Source organism: Salvelinus alpinus, chromosome 6, assembly GCF_045679555.1.
Source record: "Salvelinus alpinus chromosome 6, SLU_Salpinus.1, whole genome shotgun sequence".
NCBI classification, from domain to species: domain Eukaryota; kingdom Metazoa; phylum Chordata; class Actinopteri; order Salmoniformes; family Salmonidae; genus Salvelinus; species Salvelinus alpinus.
The window spans coordinates 35,279,224-35,295,320 of record NC_092091.1 but is presented as its reverse complement, the minus strand read 5'-3'; the positions used below and the strand labels follow the sequence as shown (position 1 = coordinate 35,295,320).

General features: G+C 41.8%; 1 protein-coding gene across 2 annotated transcripts in view; it reads left to right on the top strand.

Moving 5' to 3' along the window:
- LOC139578623 (zinc finger protein 644-like) overlaps positions 1-6,946 on the top strand; it is a 46,271-nt gene extending 39,325 nt beyond the window's left edge. For both annotated transcript variants that reach the window (XM_071406469.1, XM_071406470.1), the window contains exons 7-9: positions 1,359-1,484; positions 3,327-3,432; positions 3,704-6,946. In XM_071406469.1, coding sequence (XP_071262570.1) covers positions 1,359-1,484; positions 3,327-3,432; positions 3,704-4,142 — 671 coding nt within the window. In that variant the 3' untranslated portion in view covers positions 4,143-6,946. The remainder of the gene's footprint in view (positions 1-1,358; positions 1,485-3,326; positions 3,433-3,703) is intronic.
- The last annotated feature ends 9,151 nt before the right edge of the window (positions 6,947-16,097 follow it).

Sequence of the window (16,097 nt, the reverse complement as noted above, 5' to 3'; positions counted from 1 at the left end):
AAAATAATGAATGTCACCAAAGGGGCTTTGAAATTGAAATAAAACAACTGTCACGTTCTTTTGATGTGGCTCTGGAAGCACATCAGCTGTGTTTACACACCTTTGTTTAATGTCTGTCCAAATAAGAGTTCCCGTCCATTTTGCAGAATGATTAATAAAGATTTTAAATCAGATAGCAATTTTTTTTGGTCTGTCAGAATTCTAGTGATTGCCCGTTTTGTGGCTGACAGTGTTGAATGTCAAAGTTACTTTTTACATTATAGCTGAAAGCTGAAACCTTAAAGGTAGAATAGACCGAGTCACGCATTTAGTTTTAACCTTCTAACAATGGCTTCTACACCATATTGCTGTAATCAGTGTTATGTTAAATGGAGATTTAACACACATTTTTGCTGGTAATTTAAATAACCTTTAGTAGCTTGTCATGGTTAAAAAACACCTCTGTAGCAGATGTTTTTTCACCTATTAGGTGTGAAATGAATGGGAAGCTGTCGCTATTGTTTTCACACAACTGCCAGTAGCTTCAGGACAGCCTGCATAGAAACTCGGTGTGGGCTTGTTACCCAATCAAATCTGTTTTAACAGGTGTTCGAAGAGACCTTTCATAATCTAACGCTTTTACGATTTAACATGCTCTAGATGTAGCCTGCAGTGCCATGCCAAACCATTGTAATTAATGTGCAATATTGACACAATCAGCACAGTACGAATTTCTTGTCATAGCCGAAATAACATTTTAAAGCCCCAAATTGTTCCAAACCCTGCGTGAATCTTCTGCTACAGGTGAAAATAGGCACCCTGGAGTCCTTAGATTGTGATAAACATTACTCTCAACAACACGTCTCCAACTGCTAAGTGCAAAACAGATCTTTAAAATATGAAAACAGATGGAGGGAGAGGTGATGGCACACAGGGAATAGCAGTTTTACTTCATGTTCATCTATGTGCTCTGTAGTCATATTTCTTATATTTCTTCAGATTCCTCCCCTAAAGTCACCTCAACTCACCTCCAGATTTGATTTCTCAAAGACGCTTATCAAAGACCCTGAAACCCAAGCAGCAATTAATTTAGATGTAATGCGTGTAGAAGTTGAACTATTTGAAAAAGTGGGCAGCATCCAAACAAAGGTTCTCTAATGGAAGGCAACTGTTAATGAAGTTAAAAACAAACAGAGCATGGTTATCCGGAGGCATTTTGATTAGATGCTACAATCTTGACACTTGTTCAAACACGTTCTCCTTGCAAGAAAAGTGTTGTCAATGAGCTTCTGGAACATGTTTAAAGTTTTGAACTCAACTTCTGTGTGCTTTGCTTTCTTTTGATTTTTCTCTCTTTCAATGTCTCTCTCACTTTACAGAGAGAAATGCATCTAATAAGAAGATTTGCATTCACTGTAACACAACATTTCCCAGTGCTGTTAGCCTGTCCAATCATCTTCGCGCTTACGCACGCAGGAAGAGGGTTGCCTTGTTAGAAGGAACAAGTAAGTTCACTAAGCCTGGTCACAAAAGTCAAGAACATAAAGGCACCTTTCTGAAATGACAGTGTTGAATGTACCCTATTGAACATGTACAGAACATTGCATCCAAAATGGTGCCCTATTCCCTATATAGTGCATTCGGAAAATATTCAGATCCCTTTACTTTTTCCACATTTTGTTACATTACAGCCTTATTCCAAAATGGATGACATTTTCCCCCCTCATCAATTTACACACAATACCCGTTGATGACAAACCAAAAACAGGTTTTTAGAAATGTCACATTTACATAAGTATTAAGACCCTTTACTCAGTACTTTGTTGAAGCACCTTTGGCAGCGATTACAGCCTCAAGTCTTCTTGGGTATGATGCTACAAGCTTGGCACACCTGTGTTTGGGGAGTTTCTCCCATTCTTCTCTGCAGATCCTCTCAAGCTCTGTCAGGTTGGATGGGGAGCGTCGCTGCACAGCTATTTTCAGGTCTGTCCAGAAATGTTCGATCGGATTCAAGTCCGGGCTCTGGCTAGGCCACTCAAGGCCATTCAGAGACTTGTCCCGAAAGCCAGATCTGTGTTGTCTTGGCTGTGTGCTTAGGGTCGTTCTCCTGTTGGAAGGTGAACCTTCGCCCCAGTCTGAGGTCCTGAGTGCTCTGTAGCAGGTTTTCATCAAGGATCTCTCTGTACTTTGCTCCGTTCATCTTTCCCTCGATCCTTATTACTCTCCCAGTCCCTGCAGCTGAAAAACATCCCCACAGCATGATGCTGCCACCTCCATGCTTCAATAGTAGGGATGGTGCCAGGTTTCCTCCAGACGTGACACTTGGCATTCAGGCCAAAGCGTTCAATCTTGGTTTCATCAGACCAGAGAATCTTGTTTCTCATGGTTTGAAAGTCCTTTAAGTGCCTTTTGGCAAACTCTAAGCGGGCTGTCATGTGGCTTTTACTGAGGAGTGGCTTCCATCTGACCACTCTACCATAAAGGTCTGATTGGTGGAGTGCTGCAGAGATGGTTGTCCTTTCGGAAGGTTCTCCCATCTCCACAGAGGAACTCTGGACCTCTGTCAGAGTGACCATCGGGTTCTCGGTCACCTCCCTGACCAAGGCCCTTCTCCCCCGATTGCTTAGTTTGGCCGGGCGGAAAGCTCCAGGAAGAGTCTTGGTGGTTCTAAACTTCTTCCATTGAATAATGATGGAGGCCACTGTGTTCTTGGGGACCTTCAATGATGCAGAAATGTTTTGGTACCCTTTCCCAGATCTGTGCCTCAACATAATCCTGTCTCTGATCTATACGAACAATTCCTTCGACCTCATGGCTTGGTTTTTGCTCTGACATGCATTGTCAACAGTGGGACCTTATATAGACAGGTGTGTGCCTTTCCAAATCATCTCCAATCAATTGAATTTACCACAAGTGGACTCCAATCAGGTTGTAGAAATATCTCAAGGATGATCAATGGAAACAGGATGCACCTGAGCTCTATTTCGAGTCTCATAGCAAAGGGTCTGAATACTTATGTAAATAAGATATTTCTGTTTTTAATTTTTGCATACATTTGCAAAAATGTATGGGGTATTGTGTATAGATTTATGAGGATGATAAAAAAATGTAAAAAAATTAAACAAGGCTATAACGTAACAAAATGCGGAAAAAGTCCAAGGGTTCTGAATACTTTCCGAATGTACAGTACTGTATAGTGCACTACTTTTGACCAGGGCCCCCATTGGGACACAGCCTGTGACTCTCTCATTCCTGGTGTCAGTCAGTCTGCTAAGTTGCATGGAGTTGTCTATAGTAAGTTGGTCTGTACTGACTTGGTCTGTAATGAGATGATTTGTGTCTTTCAGCCTATTCCTGTATACTGAAGAAGCCTAGGTTGAGGGCTGGACCAAAGAACACCCTGTTCTCAGCTCTCCCATGTGCTGTTGAGGAGATGTATAGACTCACCTGCAGGTATGTAGGACCACAACAAGCTTCTCTGTCCCCTCCCTGTTTTTGTGTGCGTATTGATTTGTTGTGCATTCCACCCTGTGGCCACAAGGCACAAAGACATTACGGAGTGCCCCTTTAATATTGTGAAATGGTCATGCTTCGGTTCTAAAATATATTGTTCACCTGTACAGGAAAATTATTGCCACTTCAGATGCTAAATAGTATCCATATGTATGCTAACCTAACCTAGGCTAACATAACCTAGCCTAACTTAACTCTCTCTCCTATGCAGATTCTGTGACCTCGTCTTCCAGGGTCCTCTGTCTATCCAGGAGGATTGGCTCAGGCACTTACAGAGGCACCTCATGCATACCAGTGTCCCTCGCACAGGAGCTGGCATGGTGGAGGTCCTGCGACTACACAAAGAGATGCCCTCCTTGCCCCCCCAGCAGCACCCCTCTCGGGAGCACCCAACATCCAATGAGCCTCCCACGGCTCATGAGCCCCAGACGCACCATGAGCACTCCTGCTTGGAACACCCCTCTCCTCATGATCACCCCTTGCCCCAGCAGGAGCCCCCCTTGCCCAATGAGCACCCCGAAACCCACGAGCACCCTGAGCTCCATGATGAGCATCCCTTGCACCATGCACACCCTTCGTCCAATGAGCACCCAAGCCTGGAGCAGCACACGGACACGTCCTTTCCAGAGCTTCTTCCAGTGGCGTCCTGAACTAGAGGGTTGTTTACACATTTTCACTTTATATCTTTATCCTCTACATGTAAATATGGATAGATACATAGAAATATAGATAGATAGAACAATTCTAAAGCTATATGTTTTTCTTAATATGCACAATACCAGCCCGTCCCTCTATTTTATAAGACCTGTCTCTATACTGTATATGATGGATCTTGTTACTTATATGTACAGAAACAAAGACTTGTGCTTGAGATGCAAAAATGCCAACAATCGCTGAAGTTAGAACAGTAGTCAGTTCAGAACCTTGTATCTCAACTTTTCTAACCGAACGTTTGCAGTCTGTAACCGCTTCTACTCTACTATGTTTAGGTGAAGTTTTACCTACAGGTAATCTTGCCATCTTGCAACAGGTACACATGTTAAATGTGACTTCTTGCTTCCTTCTTTGCACTGTTTAGCAGTCAGTCAGAACGTTGAACCCATTACCAAATGAGACAACTGACACCTCAGCATTGTGTAAATGATAAATGCTTTGTCCGTTACTTTTAACTGTAGCCTATAGAAGCCATAATCAGAATACAGGGTCAATCATAAATAGTACCAGTCAAACGTTTGGAGACACCTACTCATTCCAGGGTTATTCTTTTCTTTTGACTATTTTCTACATTGTAGAATAATAGTAAAGACATCAAAACTATGAAATAACACAATAGCCACCCTTTGCCTTGATCACAGCTTTGCACACTCTTGGCATTCTCTAAACCAGCTTCATGAGGTAGTCACCTGGAATGCATTTCAATTAACAGGGTGCCTTGTTAAAAGTAAATTTGTGGAATTTCTTTCCTTAATGTGTTTAAGCCAATCAGTTGTGCTGTGACAAGGTATGGTTGGTATACAGAAGATAGCCTATAGAAGATAGCCTATTTGGTAAAATACCAAGTCCATTTTATGGCAAGAACAACTCAAATAAGTAAAGAGAAACGACAGTCCATCAATACTTTAAGACATGATGGTCAGTCAATTTGGAAAATGTCAAGAACTTTGAAAGTTTCTTCAACTGCAGTCGCAAAAACCATCAAGCGCTATGATGAAACTGTCTCTCATGAGGACCACTACAGGAAAGGAAGACCTAGAGTTACCTCTGCTTTAGAGGATAAGTTCATTAGAGTTACCAGCCTCAGAAATTGCAGCCCAAATAAATGTTTCACAGAGTTCAAGTAACAGACACATTTCAAAATCAACTGTTCAGAGACTCAGGCCTTCATGGTCAATTGCTGCAAATAAACCACTACTAAAGGACACCAATAATAAGAAGATACTTGCTTGGGCCAAGAAACAAGAGCAATGGACATTAGACCAGTGGAAATCTGTCCTTTGGACTGATGAGTCCAAATTTGAGATTTTTGGTTCCACCCGTCATGTCTTTGTGAGACGCAGAGTAGGTGAACTGATGATCTCCGCGTGGTTGTGTAAGGGCTATTTGACCAAGAAGGAGAGTGATGGAGTGCTGCATCAGATGACCTTATCCTCCCCTTAATTGAGATGGTTTGGGATGAGTTGGACCCCAGAGTGAAGGAAAAGCAGCCAACAAGTGCTCAGCATATGTGGGAACTCCTTCAAGACTGTTGGAAAAGTATTCCAGGTGAAGCTGATTGAGATAATAGCCAAGAGTGTGCAAAGCTGTCATCAAGGTAAAGGGTGGCGACTTTGAAGAATCTAAAATATATTTTGATTTGTTTAACACTTTTTTGGTTATTACATGATTCCATGTGTGTTATTTCATCGTTTTGATGTCTTCAGTATTATTCTACAATGTAGAAAATAGTGAAAATAAAGAAATACCCTAGAATGAGTTTTCTGTGTCCAAACTTTTGACTGGTACTTTATATCACAAATTATATGTATTGCTAGAACTGTCCATACTGTATGAATGGACACAATATCTGCTTTCTCCCTAACTGTCATGTTAATTATTTCCTATTTGTCTTGTTCTGATGTAATTGGAATTGTGATATGTTCTCATTTTATGTTAATCAAGAAAAGAAAACATGTTTTCTTGTGATTTATCTATAAGACCAATACTATAATGTATTTCCTGAAATATTCAACAAGTTTAAACTTTGTGTCACTGGATTCTTGTAGTGTAAGCTGAGTAGCTCATCAATATCATGCAATATACACATTTACCTCAAAAGTGGTTTTATGGAGAAGGAGGTGCTTCAATCCACTGCTTGTTAGTTGGTTTGACTATCAACCTTTGCCAATTTGCTAACCTTGCCAAATAAACATGCAGAAGCAGTGGATTGAGGCTAGTTTTTTTTCAATAACATTTAGAGGTAAGACAAAAGATGAAGAAAGGCTGAGATAGTGGTGAATTATTGGTTTAAGGCGTTTATTAGTCCTAGTTAATGAAGCACATTGTTCTGTACTGTTCTTTGAGGATTCACCACCGCCAAGCACTATTTCTAATATTATTATGGATAACTTACCTATCCCTTCTGAAATGGATTTCACAGTCCAATAAAAAGACTAGGAGCTTTTTAATCCAAGTCAAGTTACAACGTAAATCACATTTCCATGGTGCTGAAACTTCCAGTTAGATATTGTATTATGCTAAGTAAAATACACAAGTTTAATGTTTTATTCATCTAGACAACACTAGGGAATGTCTGAGAGATGTGAATGTACTGTAATAATGTCTGGTTGGTTTAACATCATACTTCATTTTGGATGATTAAAGAAAGCAGGCTCTATATACCATGTATTCGTTCAGCTTTCTGTGGTAAATATATCAAGAACTTTCTGAAATAAAATACTGAAATGAAATAGTTAAATTGGCCTTTTTACTTTTTTTTTTTACAATTATTCGTTTCTCACCCCGTACAAGTCCTGGTAACTCGGTCTATAACATTGTGGCTGTACAAAATATATATACAACGATTTTATATAACCCGCCATTCTCGCCTTTTGTTTTTAGCTTTTGTAAGTATGTTTGGTTGGTGGGACCATAGAGTTCCTATTAAATTTCACCAATAAAAAAGTAGTGCACTATATAGGGAATAAGGTGCCATTTGACACGCACCCGACGTCTGCTAGAAACCCAACCCATGGCACAGGGGGCCGACCCTGCAGTTTATCCTGGTCCATATTTAAAACAGGATGATCAAAGCTGTACAAACCAATTGTCATCATGTTCCTCCGGAGGGGATTCTCAAGTACATTAATGCTCCTTCGCAGGGAAATAATTGTGCTACTCTGTGACTTCATTAGGTCTCCTGGCTGTTTCAAAAGATGTTCTCTGCGGAGGTTGGGAGCCACGTCACGGGGCAGACACCGTCCCAAAGGGCACCATGAATAAAAACCAAAGAGAGATTATAATGAGATTGAGCCAGCCATGACCAGGAGTGGGGTTTTTATTATTTCACTGGCAGCCTGGAGAGAGAGCGAGAGAGCGACATAAAGAAATGTGTTACATGGTAGGAGCCACATTGGCCATCTGCAGTAGTGGTCCAGTGGTAGCTAGTAGTAGACCAAAGCATGGTTATTATTAGGGCCTGAGAATCAAAGACACCCCTCTCTGGAGATTACTTCTCTATTAAAACTGTATATAAACGTCTGATTCACCTGTACCACATGGAGTAGAGAGAGAGGGGCTAGCTGCATTTAACCAGAACCAGTGAATAGTAACGAGTTAGCGTGGTAAAATGAGAGAATAGCAACAGCATTTGCCTTGAATCATCACGGTATTTTATTTGTTCATTTTAGTCTCTCCAGAAAGTATAAGCAACGAGACAAGTTGTTTAATTTTAATAGGAGAGCCTTAGGAGGTCATTTTTAAAACACTGGCACATTAGGAGTGTCTGTGTTACTGTGTGATACTGCAGTAGGGGAGACTAAAGGGAAGCTCCCAGCCACTCTAAGAAGGTTAGTTCCTATTAGTTAAATAACGGTTAAATAAAAAATAGTGTGTGTTAAGGTGTTTCAGGTGGACCAGTAGACTATGTCTACGTCGCAACTGACACTCCACTGAGCACAGATGTCAATTCAACATCTATTCCACGTTGGTTCAATGTAATTTCATTTAAATGACATGGAAACAATGTTGATTCAACCAGTGTGTGCCCAGTGGGACCCTATTACCTATATAGTGCACTATCTCTGACCAGAGCCGGAGCCCTAGGGGTGTAGGGAATAGGGTGTCATTTGAGAAGCAGCCTATCACTGCACCATGAGAAACTGGGTGATTGACTGATGGCACTTATCTGTCGGCCTGGCTTTTTCCCCCCACCTTATCGTCTGTGGCAGCAGCGGAGATCCAGAGTTCAAATCCATTGATCACGTCCTTCTTTCTCTTTCTGTTCTGGCTGGTTATTCTGAAGTGCCAACCCGGGGACCGCTGTCCGACGCTTCCTGTATACAAAAAAAGGAGTGAAAATCAATAGGTTTCCATTATCTGTTTGGGCAGTGTCACTGGCCTGTCAATGATCCCGTTACTGGGGCGGTACAGGAGTGAGGCGGCTGGGCGAGGGGCCCCCACTCCATGTCTGTCCCAAATGGCACCCTATTCCAAATTCCTATGGTCCAAAAGTAGTGCACTATATAGGGAAAAGGGTGCCATTTGGGAGGCTTCCCATTTCCTGCTCCGCTGACAAGAGGAATAAGTTGGAAGTTCTGTGAACACAGATTTGCACTTCAAGCGGTCGTCCGAGGAGGCCTGGAGTGAGAGCCCACCACACGGGCAAGGGGGCAAGCTGATGGGGAGAGGGGCAGTGAAGGGGGAAGTGAGTGAGGATGGAGGGGTGATGGGGGGGTAGTCAGGGAGGGGGGAGGGACAGGATGGGCAGTGAGGGTGGGAGGGGTTGGATTCCCAGCCTGTCTGCCTCAGCCACTGTCATCTGTCTGTTTGTCTGTGTCTGACTGTCTCGTTTCCACACCACTCACGCTTTTATCCTCCATTTAATAATTTACGTCTGGATACACCAAAGGAAAGGAAACCCAGGTGCACTGATTGTGGCTGAAGGAAATTCATCAACTCCATTGACCCTGGTGTCCTCAGTGGCGTCAATAGGCCTGGGCTTCCAGAGCTTCAGCCACTGATGTTTTTGGTCCAGCCCCAAACCGTTTGATGGTAAAAGAAATTATAAATAATAATTACAATAATAATATATACACTACCGGTCAAAAGTTTTAGAACACCTACTCATTCAAGGGTTTTTCTTTATTTTGACTTTTTTCTACATTTTAGAATAATAGTGAAGACATCAAAACTATGAAATGTTTTGATGTCTTCACTATTATTCTAAAATGTAGAAAATAGTCTAAATAAAGAAAAACCCTTGAATGAGTAGGTGTTCTAAAACTTTGCCAAGATAATTCATCCACCTGACAGGTGTGACATATCAATAAGCTAATTAAACAGCATGATAAAGCCCTTTTGTGTTGAAAAATTCATTCTAATTGGCTGGGCCTGGCTCCCCAGTGGGTTGGCCTGGCCTGGCCACAGCATTCTGGAACCAAAAATCTCAAATTTGGACTCATCTGACCAAAGAACAGATTTCCACTGGTCGAATGTCCATTGTTCGTGTTTCTTGGCCCAAGCAAGTCTCTTCTTATTATTGGTGTCCTTTAGTAGTGGTTTCTTTGCAGCAATTCGACCATGAAGGTGTCCTCTGAACAGTTGATGTTGAGATGTGTCTGTTATTTGAAATATGTGAAGAATTTATTTGGGTTGCAATTTCTGAGGCTGGTAACTCTAATGAACGTATCCTCTGCAGCAGAGGTAACTCTGGGTCTTCCTTTCATGTGGCGGTCCTCATGAGAGCCATTTTCATCATAGCGCTTGATGGTTTTTGCGACTGCACTTGGAAGAAACTTTCAAAGTTCTTGACATTTTCCGGATTGATTAACCTTCATATCTTAAAGTAATGATGGACTGTCATTTCTCTTTGCTTATTTGAGCTATTCTTGCCGTAATATGGACTTGGTCTTTTACCAAATACGGCTATTGTCTTTATACCACCCCTACCTTGTCTCAACACAACTGATTGGCTCAAACTCATTAAGAATGAAATACATTCCACAAATGCACTTTTAAGAAGGCACACCTGTTAATTGAAATGCATTGCAGGTGACTACCTCATGAAGCTGGTTGAGAGGCAAGAGTGTGCAAAGCTGTCATCAAAGCAAAGGGTGGCTACTTTGAAGAATCTCAAATATAAAATATATTTTGATTTGTTTAACACTTTTTTGTTTACTAGACCCACTTCAATTTTCTTACCACCCCAATAGGTCCACAGACGATGCAATTGCCACCAAACTGTCCTATCCCATCTGAACAAGAGGAATACCTATGTAAGAACACCATAGTAACTCCAAGCTCATCATTAAGCTGGAGGCCCTGTTTCTCAAACCCACCCTGTGCAATTGGGTCCTGGACTTCCTGACGGGCCGCCCCCAGGTGGTGAAGGTAGGAAACAACATCTCCACTTCACTGATACTCAACACTGGGGCCCCACAAGGGTGTGTGCTCAGCCCCTTTCTGTTCTCCCTGTTCACCCATGACTGCGTGGTCATGCACTCCTCCAACTCAATCATCAAGTTTGTAGACGACACAACAGTAGTAGGCTTGATTACCAACAACGACAAGACAGCCTACAGGGAGGAGGCAAGGGTTCTCGGAGTGTGATGTCAGGAAAATAACCTTTCACTCAACGTCAACAAAACAAAGGAGATGATCGTGGTCTTCAGGAAACAGCAGAGGGAGCACCCCCCTATCCACATCGACAGGACAGCAGTGGAGAAGGTGGACATTTTTTAGTTCCTCGGCATACACATCACGGACAAACTGAAAGGGTCCACCCACATAGACAGTGTGGTGGAGAAGGTGTAATAGCGCCTCTTCAACCTCAGGAGGCTGAAGAAATTTGCCTTGTCACCTAAAACCCTTACAGAACTTTTACAGATGCACAATTGAGAGCATCCTGTCGGGCTGTATCACCGCCTGGTACGACAACTGCACCGCCCACAACCGCAGGGCTCTCCACAGGGTGGTGCGGTCTGCACAACGCATCACCGGGGGCAAACTACTTGCCCTCCAGGACACCTACAGCACCCGATGTCACAGGAAGGCCAGAAAGATCATCAAGGACAACAACCACCTGTCTGTTCACCCCACTACCATCCAGAAGGCGAGGTTAGTACAGGTGCATCAAAGCTGAGACCGAGAGACTGAAAAACAGCTTCTATCTTAAGGCCATTAGACTGTTGAACAGCCATCACTAGCATAGAGAGGCTGCTACCCACATACAGAATTTAAATCCTTGGCCACCTTAATAAATGGAACACTAGTCACTTTAATAATGCCACTTTAATAATGTTTACATATCTTGCATTATTTATCTCATATGTACAGTATATACTGTATTCTATACTATCTGCATCTTAGCCTATGCCGCTCTGTCATTGCTCATCCATATATTTATATTTATACACTGCTCAAAAAAATAAAGGGAACACTTAAACAACACAATGTAACTCCAAGTCAATCACACTTCTGTGAAATCAAACTGTCCACTTAGGAAGCACCACTGATTAACAATAAATTTCACATGCTGTTGTGCAAATGGAATAGACAAAAGGTGGAAATTATAGGCAATTAGCAAGACACCCCCAATAAAGGAGTGATTCTGCAGGTGGTGACCACATTTGTATATATGCACATTTGTGGCCTGCTGGAGGTCATTTTGCAGGGCTCTGGCAGTGCTCCTCCTTGCACAAAGGCGGAGGTAGCGGTCCTGCTGCTGGGTTGTTGCCCTCCTACGGCCTCCTCCACGTCTCCTGATGTACTGGCCTGTCTCCTGGTAGCGCCTCCATGCTCTGGACACTACGCTGGCAGACACAGCAAACCTTCTTGCCACAGCTCGCATTGATGTGCCATCCTGGATGAGCTGCACTACCTGAGCCAATTGTGTGGGTTGTAGACTCCGTCTCATGCTACCACTAGAGTGAAAGCACCGCCAGCATTCAAAAGTGACCAAAACATCAGCCAGGAAGCATAGGAACTGAGAAGTGGTCTGTGGTCACCACCTGCAGAACCACTCCTTTATTGGGGGTGTCTTGCTAATTGCCTATAATTTCCACCTTTTGTCTATTCCATTTGCACAACAGCATGTGAAATTTATTGTCAATCGGTGTTGCTTCCTAAGTGGACAGTTTGATTTCACAGAAGTGTGATTGACTTGGAGTTACATTGTGTTGTTTAAGTGTTCCCTTTATTTTTTTGAGCAGTGTATATTCGTATTCCATTCCTTTACTAAGATGTGTGTGTATTAGGTATCTGTTCTGGAATTTGTAGATATTACTTGTTAGATATTGCTGCACTGTCAGAACTAGAAGCACAAGCATTTCTCTACACTCACAATAACATCTGCTAACCATGTGTATGTGACCAATACAATTTGATTAGATTTTATTTGACTACATGATTCCATATGTGTTATTTCATAGTTTCATATATATATATGCACACCATCCATATATATACAGTATATACACACCCACACTACCGTTCAAAAGTTGGGGGTCACTTAGAAATGTCCTTGTTTTTGAAAGAAAAGCACATTTTTTGTCCATTAAAATAACATGAAATTGATCAGAAATACAGTGTAGACATTGTTAATGTTGTAAATGACTATTGTAGCTGTAAACGGCAGATTTTTTATGGAATATCTACATAGGCGTACAGAGGCTCATTATCAGCAACCATCACTCCTTTGTTCCAATGGCACGTTGTATTAGCTAATCCAAGTTTATCATTTTTAAAGGCTAATTGATCATTAGAAAACCCTTTTGCTTAATGGCAGCTGGTTCATAGAAAATTCATTTTTAATTTGGAAAAACTTGCTGCAAGTCAGTTATTGTAAATTTCACAGTAACTCACTGTATCTCACCTGTCACTCACTAACCTGATGGTGTGGTAACTTTGTGAGTATTACAACAACATGGTGACAAGCTATAACTTACATTTTATATATGGCTATTTGCTATCACATGTACTTTTGGTAAGTTTTAATAAGGCTAGAAAACTGGCAGTGTGCAAGCTTAGTGTTTATAAACAGAATACAACAGACCATATGAACTGGGATGATATTCCCTCTCATGGAAGACCAAAAGAGCTAGCTAAAAGCCACACCTACAATAAACCACACCTGCAATATTCTGATAGGCCACCGCTGCTACAGTATGCTGCCAATTAGCAAGTAATGTTTGTCAACAGAAGAGTCAGTGAAGGCACTGTAGGTTACTGGCATGTATTGCTAGTGGCAGCCAGTGTCCTGTAAATTATTGGGAATTTTACAATAACTTACTGACAAATGGTTTCCAGTTAAGAAAATACAAATTCTCGTTTGATACCTGGTCAAATGTTGTCACGTGTAGTTTCATGGTATCACATGTTGAAATGTTGCATCCCCATATCACATTGATATCACATATTTTCATGTTTTCACATGTCACATGTTATCACATTAACTTCACATAAAATCACTTGATCACATATTTTTTGTATTTACTATTTATTGGGATCTCCAATTAGCTACTGCCAAGGCAGTGGCTATTCTTCCTGGGGTCCAAACAGGAAGCAAAACATAACAAATAAATACATAATATACATAATATAATATACATAACATACATAATATACATAACACTACATAATCTCCTGCCTCTGCCTCACGCTCCTGCCCTATGAGCCCTTCTGGCTCGCACAAGTCAAGGCTCGTGCAAGGCGCCACCCACCTACATAATACAGTGCAAATTACAACACAAAATATATAAAAATATCTGTGTGTCTTCACAGTCCCCGTTGAGCCTTAAGATGTTATTTTTTTTGTTTTTTGAATATGGTTTTATTGCTAGCTTTAGTTACCTGGGGTGCCAGAGAGTTCCAGAGAGTTCCATGTAGTCTTGGCTCTATTAAATACTGTGTGCCTCTGTTCTGGACATGGGGACTGTGAAGAGACCTATCTTGTGTTGTATCGATGAGTGTCTGAACTGTGTGCCAACTGCTAGAACAGACAGTTTGGTATCTTCAACACATCAACACCTTGCACAAACACCAATAGTGATGCAGTCAATCTCTCCTCAACTTTGAGCCAGGAGAGAGTGACATGCATGTTACTGACATTTGCCCTCCGTGTACATCTAGGTGCAATACGTGCTGGTCTGTTCTGGACCAACTGCAATTTACCAATGTCCCTCTGCCGCACATGACCACACAACTGGCCAGTAGTCCAGGTGCGATAAAACTAGGGCCTGTAGGACCTGTCTAGTCGACTGAGCTGTCAAGAAAGCAGAGCAACGCCTTATCATGGACAGACCTCTTCCCATTTTAGCAATTGCTATATATTCTGACCATGACAGCTTGCTATCTAGGGTGACAGCTTGCAGTTTAGTCTCTTCAACTTGCTAAATCGCCACATTATTAAATAATAGATCTAAATGAGGTTTAGCGTTGAGCGAGTGATTTGTCCCAAAACTATGCTTCTAGTTTTACAGATATTTAGCATCAGCCTATTGCTAGTTACCCATTCCCAAACTGACTGGAGCGCTATGTTTTTTATTTTACTGTCGTAGCCGACGTGTATACTGTTGAGCCATCAGCGTACATAGACATACAGGCTTTATTCAAGGTTAGTGGAAGGTCATTTGTAAAAACAGAAAACAATAACGGCCCAATCCGGCTGCCCTGCGGTACACCACACTCAACCGAATTTTCATTAGAGACTTCCATTCAAGAAAACGTTCTGTGTTCTTTTAGATAGGTAACTCTCAATCCATGATAAGGCAGAGGATGCAAATACATAACACCTATGTTTTTAGCAGCAATAGGTTATGATCAATGATATCAAAGGCTGCACTGTCTAACAAAACAGTCTAACAACACAGCTCCCACAATCTTCTTACTATCAATTTCTTTCCGCCAATAATCAGTCATTTGTGTCAGTTGAGGGGCATGAAGGGCATGTTGAGTGCCCTTCACTATCACCATGCTGAAAGTCTGTTGTTAATGAGTTTTCTGTTAAAACTACTTTGTATTTGGTCCAAATGTTTTTTTCCAGAAGTTTGATGAGCACTGGTAACAGGCTGATTGGTCGGCTGTTTGAACCATTAAAAGGGTGCTCTGCTATTCTTGGGCAGCAGAATGACCATTGTCTCTCTCCAGGCCTGAGGGCACACACCTTAAGGGGAGACACACCAGACAAGACACAGGGATGGCAACAGAAGAACGGGATAGGATGGAGAGAGACACACCAGACAAGACACAGAGACAGCAACTGAAGAATAGGATATGATGAAGAGAGACACCAGACAAGTCACAGAGACAGCAACAGAAGAATAGGTGATGGAGAGAGACACACCAGACAAGACACAGAGACAGCAACTGAAGAATAGGATATGATGAAGAGAGACACCAGACAAGTCACAGAGACAGCAACAGAAGAATATGATATGTTGGAGACACGCCAAACAAGACACAGAGACAGCAGCAGAATAATAGGATATGATGGAGAGAGACACACCAGACAAGCAGTAGCGGTGCTTGGGTAAAATCACTGGGGAAGTCAAGCCAGTTAAAAAGCCATATTACAACCTATGTTGTAACATTCGTTCATATGCCACCGTGATATACAATAAGGCCATGACAACAAAAAGACAACAGTGACACAGTGGCGGAATTAATAAAATTACACATACGTTTGTTCCATCACAAAACCGGAGAGCAAGATCTGTCTGGTGAAGTCTACAAAGCAAATATTGCATGTAACAAACAGCTATATGATCTGTAGCAGGGTCAAGCAAGTCAATGTTTTTCGACATTTTACGAAAGAAACTACTGATTTATAACCACAGAGTTACTGCAAGTCAGCACAAAGACAACAGGAGCCCTGCCTCCACTATTCCATCACCATTTCAACTTAAACATTT